General features: G+C 42.2%; 1 protein-coding gene across 1 annotated transcript in view; it reads right to left on the bottom strand.

The window, feature by feature from the left end:
- plxnc1 (plexin C1) overlaps positions 1-12,419 on the bottom strand; it is a 29,395-nt gene that overhangs the window by 367 nt on the left and 16,609 nt on the right. Inside the window, exons 20-29 of the mRNA XM_083999431.1 lie at positions 10,622-10,768; positions 6,750-6,918; positions 5,919-6,019; positions 4,997-5,078; positions 4,350-4,384; positions 4,174-4,269; positions 3,729-3,892; positions 2,317-2,464; positions 2,069-2,209; positions 1,916-1,990 (exon numbers count right to left, since the gene is read on the bottom strand). Of these exons, the coding sequence (XP_083855557.1) occupies positions 1,916-1,990; positions 2,069-2,209; positions 2,317-2,464; positions 3,729-3,892; positions 4,174-4,269; positions 4,350-4,384; positions 4,997-5,078; positions 5,919-6,019; positions 6,750-6,918; positions 10,622-10,768 (1,158 nt within the window). The remainder of the gene's footprint in view (positions 1-1,915; positions 1,991-2,068; positions 2,210-2,316; positions 2,465-3,728; positions 3,893-4,173; positions 4,270-4,349; positions 4,385-4,996; positions 5,079-5,918; positions 6,020-6,749; positions 6,919-10,621; positions 10,769-12,419) is intronic.

Raw genomic sequence — 12,419 nt, 5'->3', positions numbered from 1 at the left:
GTTCCAAGACGATCATTTACAACCAGTCCTCCATTCTCTCCACTGTCCTGTTGAATAAAGATATGGATTGGACAAGCCCAAAATATACATAGGCTACAGTATATAAATACTCCAGGTTCAAGACCCCTACACGATCCAGTTTATCAATCTCTCCACCAAGACTGAGAGTAATATAGTATATATTATATACGTATATATTTTTTAATCTACTGTTACTGATAATGCTAACTTGACTGTGATCAGCCTGTGGCCGTAAGGGAGGGAACAGGAAGTAGGGAGCACTGCTTTATGCAGAATGTGGACCTGAATGCATCTTAGGTATGAATGATTATTTATTAATGAATCTATGGAGGACCCTGGATGTCATTGTAGCCCTTATATTTGGAATGGTTAATAGAATTTATCTTAAAGATTATTATTATCCATTGATACATTAAAATTGTATTATAATCAGCTGATTCACTCTGTCTCACACTCTGGACCTTCACTGCCAATGAAGTTAGGCTAAACAATCCCAGTCGGTTATGGGATGTAACAAGCTCACTCCCTTTATATAATAATAATGTTCTATCACTTCTCTGACTTGCTCCATATCACACTGACAACAGGCGTTTCCCCCTGAAACTCTTACGCAGTTTAAACATGACAGGAAGAGGAAGCAACACCTGATAAACAAACCAGAGAACGAATCTGAAGGTTTTAAATCTAATTTCCTACACACACACACACACACACACACACACACACACACACACACACACACACACACACACACACACACACACACACACACACACACACACACACACACACACACACACACACACACACACACACACACACACACACACACACACACACACACACACACACACACACACACACAGCTTCATTTCACAAGTCTTTGTGGCAGCTGGTCTGTTAACACCCTAATCCTAGCAACATGTCGTGACTGATCAGCACCTTTCTTTTTCTATCTATGCACCATCACCTTCAGCTTTGATACCACAAGTGATGCTTAAGTAAGCTCTTATCTGCGGTTCAGCCTAAAAAAAGCTCAGATCATCACACTTCACCTAAAAACACACATTAGTTGACACACTCTGACTGAAAACTCCTGTGTTGTGTTTGTAACCCTGGGTCTTCTGTTCCAGAACACTTCCATTCTATGTCAGTTACCGTGGTAACTCGCTCTGTGCAGCCAGCGTGCTCACCGACACGCTGTCCTCAACAAACCCTGAGCTTCAGTCCGTCTCCACCTCCTGCTGCCATGAAGGAGCTTCTGACATTCCCTCATCCACACTGTCACAAACATCATGTGGGAGGAAATTAAAATCCTACAGACTTTTGACTGTTTTCACCAACGTAACGTTTTTCCTGATGAGTGAGGGATCTAAAATCTGTCTCAGTCCCTTATCGTCAGTATCAGTTCCTCTGCACTGAAACCTTTTTGTCACTGTGAATAAGAATATCTATCAGACAGAATGGCCAGTGTACTGATTGGTCAGTGATGATGAACCAGTCAGAGCTGTCCCATTTACAGATAATGTGACACGGTCTTTATTTATATACCACATGTTAAAGTCAGTGATGCTGCTGGAGAAGTGTTTTAAACTTTACTCTCAGCGTTAGCCTCCATGCTTTTTCAACTACTATATCAGTCACAGAGCTGTTCCTGGGTCAGAATCTGAAGATTCAACCATCGATCTGTAAACTTGTGTCTGATCTGTTTGATTTATTTCTTCATCTTCTGCTGCAGACTTCTGCTCCTGCCGGAAACTGTAGAATATAAATGTGCTGCTCTCTTCCCTCTGACATCATCTCTGATATTCATTTCCTGTTGACCGAAAGTGACTGAAAACATCCAGTGATGGTGAACGTCAGCTGAGGAGAGCACGAAGAGACGACCACTGACCTCAGTGAAGTATTTCTGGATGAATTTGTAGAGCTCTCTGAGGGCCGACGCTTCGTTGAATTCATTTTCATGTTTCTGAAACAAAAACAAACTTAACATTTTCTCACTGAGACATTTTTGATTTAGATTTTTTTATTCTGAAGAAGATGTTACCTTTGACTCCTCCTGCAGGAAATTCTTGAATTCGGATTCTGTGATTGTCGATCGCTCTCTGAGCTGCTTGTAATAAGCCTTCACTTCCTGTTTGAACGTGGGAATGTCTTTTGCGTACAGGAGCTTGTTGGTTGGTGCATGCTGGAGAAAGAAAACAGTGACAGTTAAGTGCTGTGACTGACTCCTCTGTGACTTCCCGCTTACTCTCTCCTCTTGTCGGAATAAAACACGAGTCTTCACTACTGTACCTTCCCCAGCTGTATGTCACTGAGTGAGAAGGAGTCCATGAAGGCCTGGGCGATGACGGACAGGCAGCCGTCCAGATGTGGACTCTTCTCCATGTCGAATACAAACTGGGGGTTCTTCAGGATGTTGATCCAGAAGCGCAGAGGCAAACTGTGAACAGGTGGAGAGCCTCATCAGCTTTTCAACAGCTTTTGGACCACCCACACGCATACCTATGTTCAATGTCCAACTGATCACCAGACAGACAGTGTATAAACAATAATTCTTCACCTAGGTTTCACCTGAATCGCACATATATGTGTGTGTGGCATTCAGACAATAGCCACACACGCAACTCACTGGTTGCATTGCGTAACCCAGTGGTTCCCAACCTTTATTGGCTCGTGACCCCATTTTGACATCACCAATTTCTGGTGACCCCGCGATCACGTGATCGTCAATCAAGATGCGGCAGCTCTGATATTTTTGTTATGCTGCATTTCATTTGAACTCGATTTATATTCGAGAAAGTGAAAGTATAGAATACAGTTGTTTAAGATTGTGTGTGGTGTTTTTAATCATTATATTTTTATATTTTTATCTGTATTTTTTTTTTTTAATTACTAGACATTTCAGGCGACCCCATGTGGGGTCCCGACCCCAAGGTTGAAAAACACTGGCGTAACCTGATGATTGACATCTGTCAATCACTTTTTCCCTCCTGTTTTCTCAGATTAAAATGCATCCAAAACAGGGCCCTAACTTCAAAGGGACATAAAATAAAGACAGAGTTTATCTACAGATGATTGACAGAGGAGGTCCCGCATTCAATCAAATAGGTGCTGGTTCCGATCGGCACGGGTCAAATTAAGCCCTGGCTGCCTCCAGTGGGAGCTCGGGTACCAGAAGACCGACGGGATTGATGGATTTGATTGATGGACGAATCTATGTCTGTCTGTCCGTATGTCCTTTCCTCCATGCCGTCCGTGGTGCTTAAATAACACGGAGCATTTGTTGCCAATTTAAATTCTTCTCTTCATTGGTTGTCCTAAGCTGCCTATTCATGGTTATACATGCATGTAATCATCATCAGCTTTTTGTTGAGATCAGCTTCAATCCTGTTGTTTTCTGCTGAGTCCTGGTTTCTTGCCCTGATAGTGATTTTAACACTTAATCACAATGTATTGTTTTACATGGGTATGTGCATCCATGGACAGTGTGTTTAGTACTGTGTCCTTTCAGGTTTTAATTGGCACATAGCTGGCAAACATAATTATGTAAAGGGGTAGAGCCTCAAATGGGTAGGGCCTCAATAGTTGATGTAAACTACATCAGCTAATGGGGATCCAAATCAAATCAAATCAAATCAAATCAAATCATATGAAGTATTGAAACGGGCCCCCGGATGCCTACGGCTGCCACTGCCCACACGTACCTGTTGGTCTTCCAGATGTGCAGCACATCTGGGTCGGTGATCTTCATGTTTTCTGCCTGAGCGTCCAGGAAGTCAAAGAAGTATTTGACGGCGTGCAGAGCTCGGCTGTGCGGCGTGCCCCAGATGCTCCTGAACAGGTTCTCCACAGACGAGTGCACAGCCACCTTTACACAGACAGAACCAGGTGATGTCTTGTATTAGACTGAGTGGACGTACTGAGCTCCAGCAGAACTCACTGCTGCTTATTCACTTCCTGTTTCCTATGTAGGTCAAAAATAACCTGCTCTAGGTCTAAGCTAAAACCAAAACATCCACGTTCAAAGCTAAGACGGCACACTTCCTGTACTGCTGATGGTATATATAAAAAAAACAATAACCACAGCAGAGGCTGGTATCATTTCTGCTATGTCGGAGGAAGCCGAGGTCTGTGATTGGCTCCTCTTACCTTGGTGGAGAGCAGCTTGGTGAGGTGCACTTCCTTCAGCTTTAACTTCTTCCTCTCTGGGTTCTTCCTCTGGTCCTCGACTACATCAGGGTCGATCTGCCGTGACAGAGAACAACTGTTGATCTAAAGTCCAAACTTTGATTAGAACATCTGAGGAGGGACAGAGCAGCTCTCACCAGGTGGAAGTATTTCCCAGAGAAGTTCTCATCGTCTGAAAATGAGCAGAGACATGGATCAGCAGAGGTTCTTCTTTTCTAGACAGAGACAGAGCCTTCTCCATTGCCGCCCCCACCCTCTGGAATTCATTCCCCCAACACATCAGAGAATATACAGACCCCTACACCTTCAAATCACTCCTAAAAGCCCACCTTTTAAAACTGGCTTTTAATCTGTAAATGAAACATGTCTAATTCTCTGTTTCTTCTATCCTACTGTATCTCATTTCATATCTCCTTTTGATTGTCCACATGTTTCTGTATTTTAATTGTGTCGTTATTTTTATGTAAACCCCTTGAGCACTTAAATAAAATGTATTATTATTATTATTATTAGGTGTTTGACAGCTCATGATGAAAGGAGGTCAGATGACATTTTAAAGGTGAGAGTGGAGCAGCAGATAGATAGATAGATAGATAGATAGATAGATAGATAGATAGATAGCTCTACACCACATCATCTAACCTCAACCAACATTGTTATACTTATGTCTACCTTTATTCCTTTATTTTCATACTTAACAGCCAAGATCACACTGTTCATACCGTAGTTACTGTATGTCAATTTTATAATTTATCTGTGTGTGTGTGTGTGGGGGGGCTCTTACCCTTCAGACTTCCCTGTGGACTTAGAGGAGGACGAGGACGAGCTGCCTTTGACAGGACTTTGATCGTGGCACCATCAGGAACCTGCAGGAGAACACACACAGACACAGACCTGTGATCAGAGCTGGTTCTGGAACAGCAGGAAAAGGTGGCAGCCTTTTCTGCTGTGCTTTCAGTTTTACCTCTTGTGTTTAATCTTGTGTGTGTTTGGGTCTGTACTGATCTCAAACATCAGCTTCTCAGGAACTCTGGACAAATTGTATTTGATATTTGCTCAATGCGAATTAAAGCTCCACAGTTTTCTCTTCCACTGTGTTTCATTTGAGGTGTTGATCCATAAGAACCAAAAACCATCTCATCTAATTTTACTGTTCCTGGAAAGAGGGTCAGTGCATCTCTCCTGATTGGCTGTTTTCTGAGTGGTCCAATCAAAGGGAAAACAGAGAAACCCAGGCTGCAGTGGAAGTCAAAGAGTTCAGAAGGACATAGAATTGGACAGCACTGACTGCAATTTAAAACAAAAAACAAAACTTTATCTGTAATTCTAAATAAATTCTCCTTTTTTGACCACAGAGACAAAACAAATAGGTCTGAAATGTTGAAATAAGAGGATGTGATTTTCCCTTTATGTCTACAACAGGTTTTCATTGTTATGAAATACATGCTGATCATCATTTGTACTTATCCAGTTTCTGTCTTGTGACAAACCAGAGAACACACAAAGCCCCAAAATAGCCTCCTCATTCACCCTGTAAACCACACAATAAAAAATGATGAACCCAGACAGAGGAGGAGGTCTGCACCCTGAGGTCACGGTAGTTTATTAAGTGCAGCATTTCATTCCAGTTTCACCTCTACCCAATAAACCGCAACACAAGAGTTTGTGCATGAATGTGAAAGTCTGACATACAGTACAACTCTCACCTTGTAGTGACTGAGCGTGTTGAGCATCGTCACCTCCCCGACTACCTCCGAGCTCTTGTCCACCTCCTCCAGAAGAACAAAGGAGCCGTCCTTCTCAAACTCTGGAGGGAGAACAGTGTGAAGATGCAGATGAGTTTATGGCAGCTCAGATATCACTGGCACTCCATTCATAAAGTCATAATATGAAGTTAAATGAGCTCTATAGTGCCATAAACCCCCTGTTGTGACATTACTATTCTTATTGTTCACAGCTGTGCAGCTCATCAGTGACTCTTCTGCTCCAACTGTCCCAGTTTATCACAACTTCATTCATAGAAAATACTTTTTAGTAACCCATGTAACACATGTTTCTGCCTCTAGTAGGGTTTATGTTCTAGATTATGCTGTTTTGGTTCTTTTTTTTTATATAAATGGTTGATAAAACTGACAGTCAATCAGACTTTTTTGGATTTGGATATAAAACCAAAGGCTATATCAGTCAGAAACATCTTCACAGATGACGATACATATTAACACAGGAGCCCTTCTTTGGTATCACCTTGATAACTCTCTCATCCATTGAACTTGTAGGTCAGTGTATAGTTCCTGCCTGTATATGACAGAACTGCCTCCCACAGCTGCTGGTTTGAGGTGAAATCCTATTTACATAATAATTTGGAACGCAGTGTAAATAGGATTTAAGCAAATCCCCGGCAGTAAGAAATGTAGGAGAGAGCTGGGATGGTTGTAACATTTCTTCTACTGAGCTGACTTTAACTGAGCAGGGGAATCAGCTGATCCTAGATCAACAACTGACCACAGTAACTGAACGACCGGAGCCGCGTCACTGACCGATACAAACGTCCCGCAGCGGGAAGTTGTAGGGGAAGCCAAACTTGGCCTTGAAGGCGGTCAGGATCTTCTCTTTGACCTGCTCCACTGAGTCACAGCTGAGGGCGCTGACCTCCAGAGGCTCGCTGACCTCCCCGTCGCTGCCCACTGCAAACAGCACCTTCAGCTTCTGCAGACAACACACACACACATGGAAAAGACTTTCAGAGCCGTGCTGTGCTCTTTCTGACATCCTCCACCTACTCACCACTCAGACATTCTCTCTCAGTGAGTGAGCGGTGACTCAAAGCTGAGCTCACTCTCACGCACACGGCAGCTCGTACAGTAGAAACACCGACGCTGATCTGAATGTAAACCTCAGTCAACAACAGAGAAGAAGAACAGGGACACACACTGACGCTCCGAGCCGCGTCACATGACAGGAAGTCAGTATGACCACAGACTGATCGTGCTGATGGTTGCTGCCTGCAGCTCTGTCATGTTTTGCCTCTGCTTTGGAAAAGTAAAGTGATTTACTTGACATGGTTACAGTGACAAAAACTACTGTACATGTTTTAATATTCCACTTGTGAGTGTGGACATGGAGAGGGAAGTGTACAAGAAGAACCAACAGTGAAGTCAGTGCTCATCATGTTCATTCCTGTTTGAATCTAAAGGATGTTCAGAATGAGCAGGTGCCACATGCACAGACATGCGCCATGATGAGTGAGAACCACAGAGCCAACAGGAAGCAGCTAAAGCAGCTAAAGTGTGGTTCCTCTACAGCGTGGCACGTCCAACTTCCACTGTTGGGCACCGTACTTTAAAAAGTAATTGGTTATATTTACTAGTATAGTTAAAGTAACTGAGTTAGTGAATAATATATAATTCATACCTAAGATGCGTTCAGGTCCACATTCTACATAAAGCAGTGCTTCCCACTTCCTGTTCCCTCCCTATCGGCCCTTATCATTATCAGTAACAGTAAAATAATGCTGGAATTGCACACATGTGCTGTGACATGGCCTGATGACACACACACACACACACACACACACACACACACACACACACACACACACACACACACACACACACACACACACACACACACACACACACACACACACACACACACACGACTTGCTCCCTGTCTTGGTGCAGTGCTGGGCATGTTACTTTTAAAAAGTAATTAGTTACAGTTACAGTTACTCTCCCCAAAAAGTAGCTGAGTTAGTAACTAAATTACTACATTATAAAAGTAACTAATTACCAGGAAAAGTAACTATTACTTTTACAACTTCACAGCACAAATACACACATGTGGCTCAGAAACAGTTTTGTCTCTAGAACTAATTTCCTGCATGATGATATTTTTATAAATGTGATGTTCTGTTTACTTCCTCTCTGTGATAACCATAGACTGTACAGTCCCAACCCAAACTACACTTGAACTAGCACTTAACACACACGTCTGATCTGATGAGCTGGGTGTGTTGTGTGAACTTAGATCGAACTGAGATGTTCTACTTCCTTCTCTTTTTTTGTCAAGGCTGTGAATGTGTGTCTGTAGGCCTATCTGTCACACCCTCAGTCTGATCTTCGTGTGTTTTCCTGTAGTGAATTGAGTCCCTCAGTTTGTGCACAGAGCAGGTTGTTGACCAACACATGTTTTCTCAACCTGCAATTTCCTGTTTTTTCCCCCAAAACATGACACCATACTGTCATGCTAACTCAGTGTCTCCATGGAAACAATCACTGACATCTGAAGAACAGCTAAGCACTGTATTCCAGTTTACTGTAAAATAGTTCCACAACAACCAAACAGTAGATAGATAGATAGATAGATAGATAGATAGATAGATAGATAGATAGATAGATAGATAGATAGATAGATAGATAGATAGATAGATAGATAGATAGATAGATAGATCACATGCAGAGCTAAAACCAAGGTTAAAAAACAGTGCAGTGAAATGCAGAAAATCACACAAAACAAAAGCACACAAGAATAAAATGTCACACATGCACACACATTTAGATCAGTATAAAAAGGTACAGTCTGCGAGTGGTCAGGACGGCTTATGGTCTCAGCCGCGCTATCTTGCTCATTTTAGATAAAAAGACTGAGCAGAAGTCAGTTTCACAGAGACCAAGATATCTTGGTCTGACTGACTTCTGCTCAGTATTTTTATCTATTTATAATGTAATATTCAAATTATTATGTCTTATTAAGTGCAGTCATTGCTCTGAAATACTTTCGCTTTTGCTTCTTCTTTGCAGTATCTGCTGTTACAGAGGTTGTTGCAATTATACGTATGTCCTTGTCAATGTGTGTTGTAACTGCAGCAATAAGTGCCACTGTTTGTTCAAGGCAGATTTACCTTAAGGGACAATAAAGTTATTACTGATTGATTGATTGATTGATTGATTGATTGATTGATTGATTGCTTGATTGATTGATTGATTGATTGATTGATTGATTGATTGATCTTAGCGTGATGGAGTCAGTGTGAGAGCACATGAACAGAGAGACTGAGGGCTCGCTCGCAGCTCCAACCAAAACAACCTGCCCTGAACGCTCTTTATATCAGTGAACTTAAGCCCAAATCTATAACAGAGAGAGTGGTTGCACTGGAACTCTGAGGTTTACATCAGGTGTGAAAAAGCCAAAAGTTCACCATCACTGACACACTTGTGATGAAGATTAAAGGTTGGGTTGGAGATCTTATTCTGGAGCATTGTTTTTACTAATCTGCTAGAAATCCTCTTAACACCCGATTGCAACTGAGTAAATAAAGGCTTTTTCACAAAAATGAAAAAAACACTTGCCTGGGGAACAAACAAGCCTGGAAAAACACCATCCAATCACGTACAATGTCATGTTGTAGTCAACTGGATCGTCTCTCTCCCTCTCTCCCTCCTCTGGCGTGCACGATCAGAGTCTTCACCTACATCCACAGAAAAGCTACACTCTAGTCTGGTGGGTGGCAATGCGCCTTGAGTGTCTTCACCCACGCCCGCGGAAAGGTGAAGGCGTGGCTTCAAGAGAAGTCTGAGGAAAGGGACTGGGACTTTTGACTTGTGTATTTTCCAAATGTGGCCTGACAGAACCATTTTTCCAGGATCTCCAACCCTACCTTTAAACAGTTTTCTACCAAACCAGTCAGACTAAAAATAGCACTAAGTGGGAAGTCTTAAGAACTGCACCCACTAGCAGCTGCCCTGAGCAGATAATAGGCTACTGCCTGGCTGTGTGCATGAGAAGACCTTGTTTCTTTTACCTTCGTCTTGTGTTGGCTTTCTGCTACCATCTCTTGTGTTAGGGTCGGTTTTGACCTGTATCTTAAATCAACTGTAAAATACACAAAAAACTTTTTTTTCATCCAATTTGTTTCTCATCTTTTGGTTACGTTGTTAGACTTCCATATCCATGAAAATGTTGGTTTTGCACTTATGATTTCAGTTTGAACTCTCATCATTGTTCTTATCGTTATAACCGGGTCGTAACCGACCCTAACAACACAAACGTCATAATTTTAACCAGAGCATTTTAGAATTTTGTTTAAAAAAGTATTTTGTTTAAATATAGGTTCCTGACAAAGTCAAAAAGGCTTGAGGCATTAAAAATTGATGTGGTACTTTTATGCATTAAAAACCTAAAAACGGGTCAGTGGCGACCCGAACACAAGAGAAAGGTTAATCAGTGGATGAAATGTTCACCGGATGAAGCTTTTGTTTAGTTGAGGACTCAGTTACTGTAACAGGAAATTACTTTCTTAGAAACAAGAAGTATGCAGTATCATACCACTTAAGTGTACGTGTGTGTATGTGTGTGTGTGTGTGTGTGTGTGTGTGTGTGTGTGTGTGTGTGTGTGTGTGTGTGTGTGTACCAGGGAGCTGAATTGTGGGGCCTGCCACAGCAGCCAGTCCTCACTGAGTGTGTACAGAGCCTTCTCTGTCACACAGTCCACGGGTCCTTTAGTGATCTGCTGTGTGAGGGTGCTCACCATCAGGAACAGGTGCTGACCAACACTTTCCTGCACACAGGGAGAAACAGGAAGTCAGTGAAGTCTGTGCAGTAAACCACCGTCACACCAGCTTCATACTGATAAGGAAGAATCTATTTATCTAATCTGTCTTTGACTCATACAGCTCACATGCTGCTTGCTTCCAAATCCGCTCTTTATCATCTAACAATATTTAAGATTTAAGATTAATATTGATTGATATTGATTCTCTCTGAGCAGCACAGACACTGATGCTGTTCTATCCAGCAGACTTGGACAGAAAACATCACAGACAGTAAAGACTTCAGTAAAATACAAATACAGATACAAATGATGTCGTAGATGTTCACAACGCTGCACAACAAATCAGTGCACTTTTCCTTAATGCGCTGAATATTATAATAACACACATCAGGAGTTACTCATCATAAAGACAGTGTGAGAGAGGAGCTTCAGCTTTGCACGTATGCATGATGTGTAACTATTATTATCATATATCATCATCATATATTATCATAGGATAACTTCCTGTTTACGGTGTTTAGCTCAGTTGGTAGAGCACCCGCCCCATGTGTTGAGGCTATAATTCTCACTGCAGATGACCCCGGTTCGAATCCCGCGCTGGGTGGCCGTATTATGCATGTCACCCCCCCGCCCCCCGCCTCCCATTTCCTGTCTCTCTCTCTCAACTGTCCTGTACATTAAAGGCAAAAAATCCCCCCAAAAATATACTTTAAAAGAAATATTGAAACTGATTGAAATGAGCTGAAGTATGGGAAGTAGCAGCGTCCTGATCAGAGCTTCCCTACATATTGAGGGAAGGAGCCTCACTGCTTCTAACACTGGTTCTCCTTTATGAAAACAAAGCATCTAAAACAACAGAGCAGCTGTTTTATGAACTGAAGTCCAAATATATGAATCCAGATTTATTCTGATTTAAAACAGAAGTAAGCGATCCGGTCGTTTTGGCTAACTTCTTGTCAGCCGATGGAGTTAGCAGTCCCCGCCCTCGTCATGGATCTATTGGTCCTCGTCCCTACGTCACCACATTCACGGCGTCCCTTGGCTGCACACACAGCCCTTCATGCCGTTCTCTCTCCTCATTGGATAAAGGTTGTAGGATACAAGGAAAGATTTCTCCTCGGCTTACAGCAGAGCAGAGCAGAGTGACTGACAGACCCGTGTTTCAGACCAAACACTCTATGTAAGTGATTCCCGTTGGATGATATAACTATTTAAGACTTATATTAACACAAATATTCCGCTTACTTCTGCTTTAATCCTAAAGCAAAAGCTAACACCATCATCTAAAGGAAAATACAACATGGTGTAAAACATCATGCGGGAGTTTGAATTTGCATAATACTATCCCTTCCTGGTACCAGTAGAAGAGGCGGGGCGGGGCAAGCAGTGGTTCATTTGCATTTAAAGGGACAGGCACTGAAACCAGCCGTTCTGAACAGGGCTGTTTTGAGAGGATGAAAAGAGCTGTGATGTTTGATCCTTGGGGTATTATGACCACAGCATGTCACAGACATGTCTTTAAGACACCTGGGAACTATTTCAATTTGTGGAAAAGGGCCATAATATGTCTCCTTTAATTTGCTGATGTTGGCATGACAACTGTTTATCGTGTTCATCATGCTTTAGTTTATCATGACAGTATAAAACTATTAGCCAC

This window comes from Trachurus trachurus, assembly GCF_905171665.1.
Source record: "Trachurus trachurus genome assembly, chromosome: 23".
Lineage (NCBI taxonomy): Eukaryota > Metazoa > Chordata > Actinopteri > Carangiformes > Carangidae > Trachurus > Trachurus trachurus.
The sequence above is the reverse complement of the archived record's forward strand: the minus strand, read 5'-3'. Positions and strand labels throughout refer to the sequence as shown.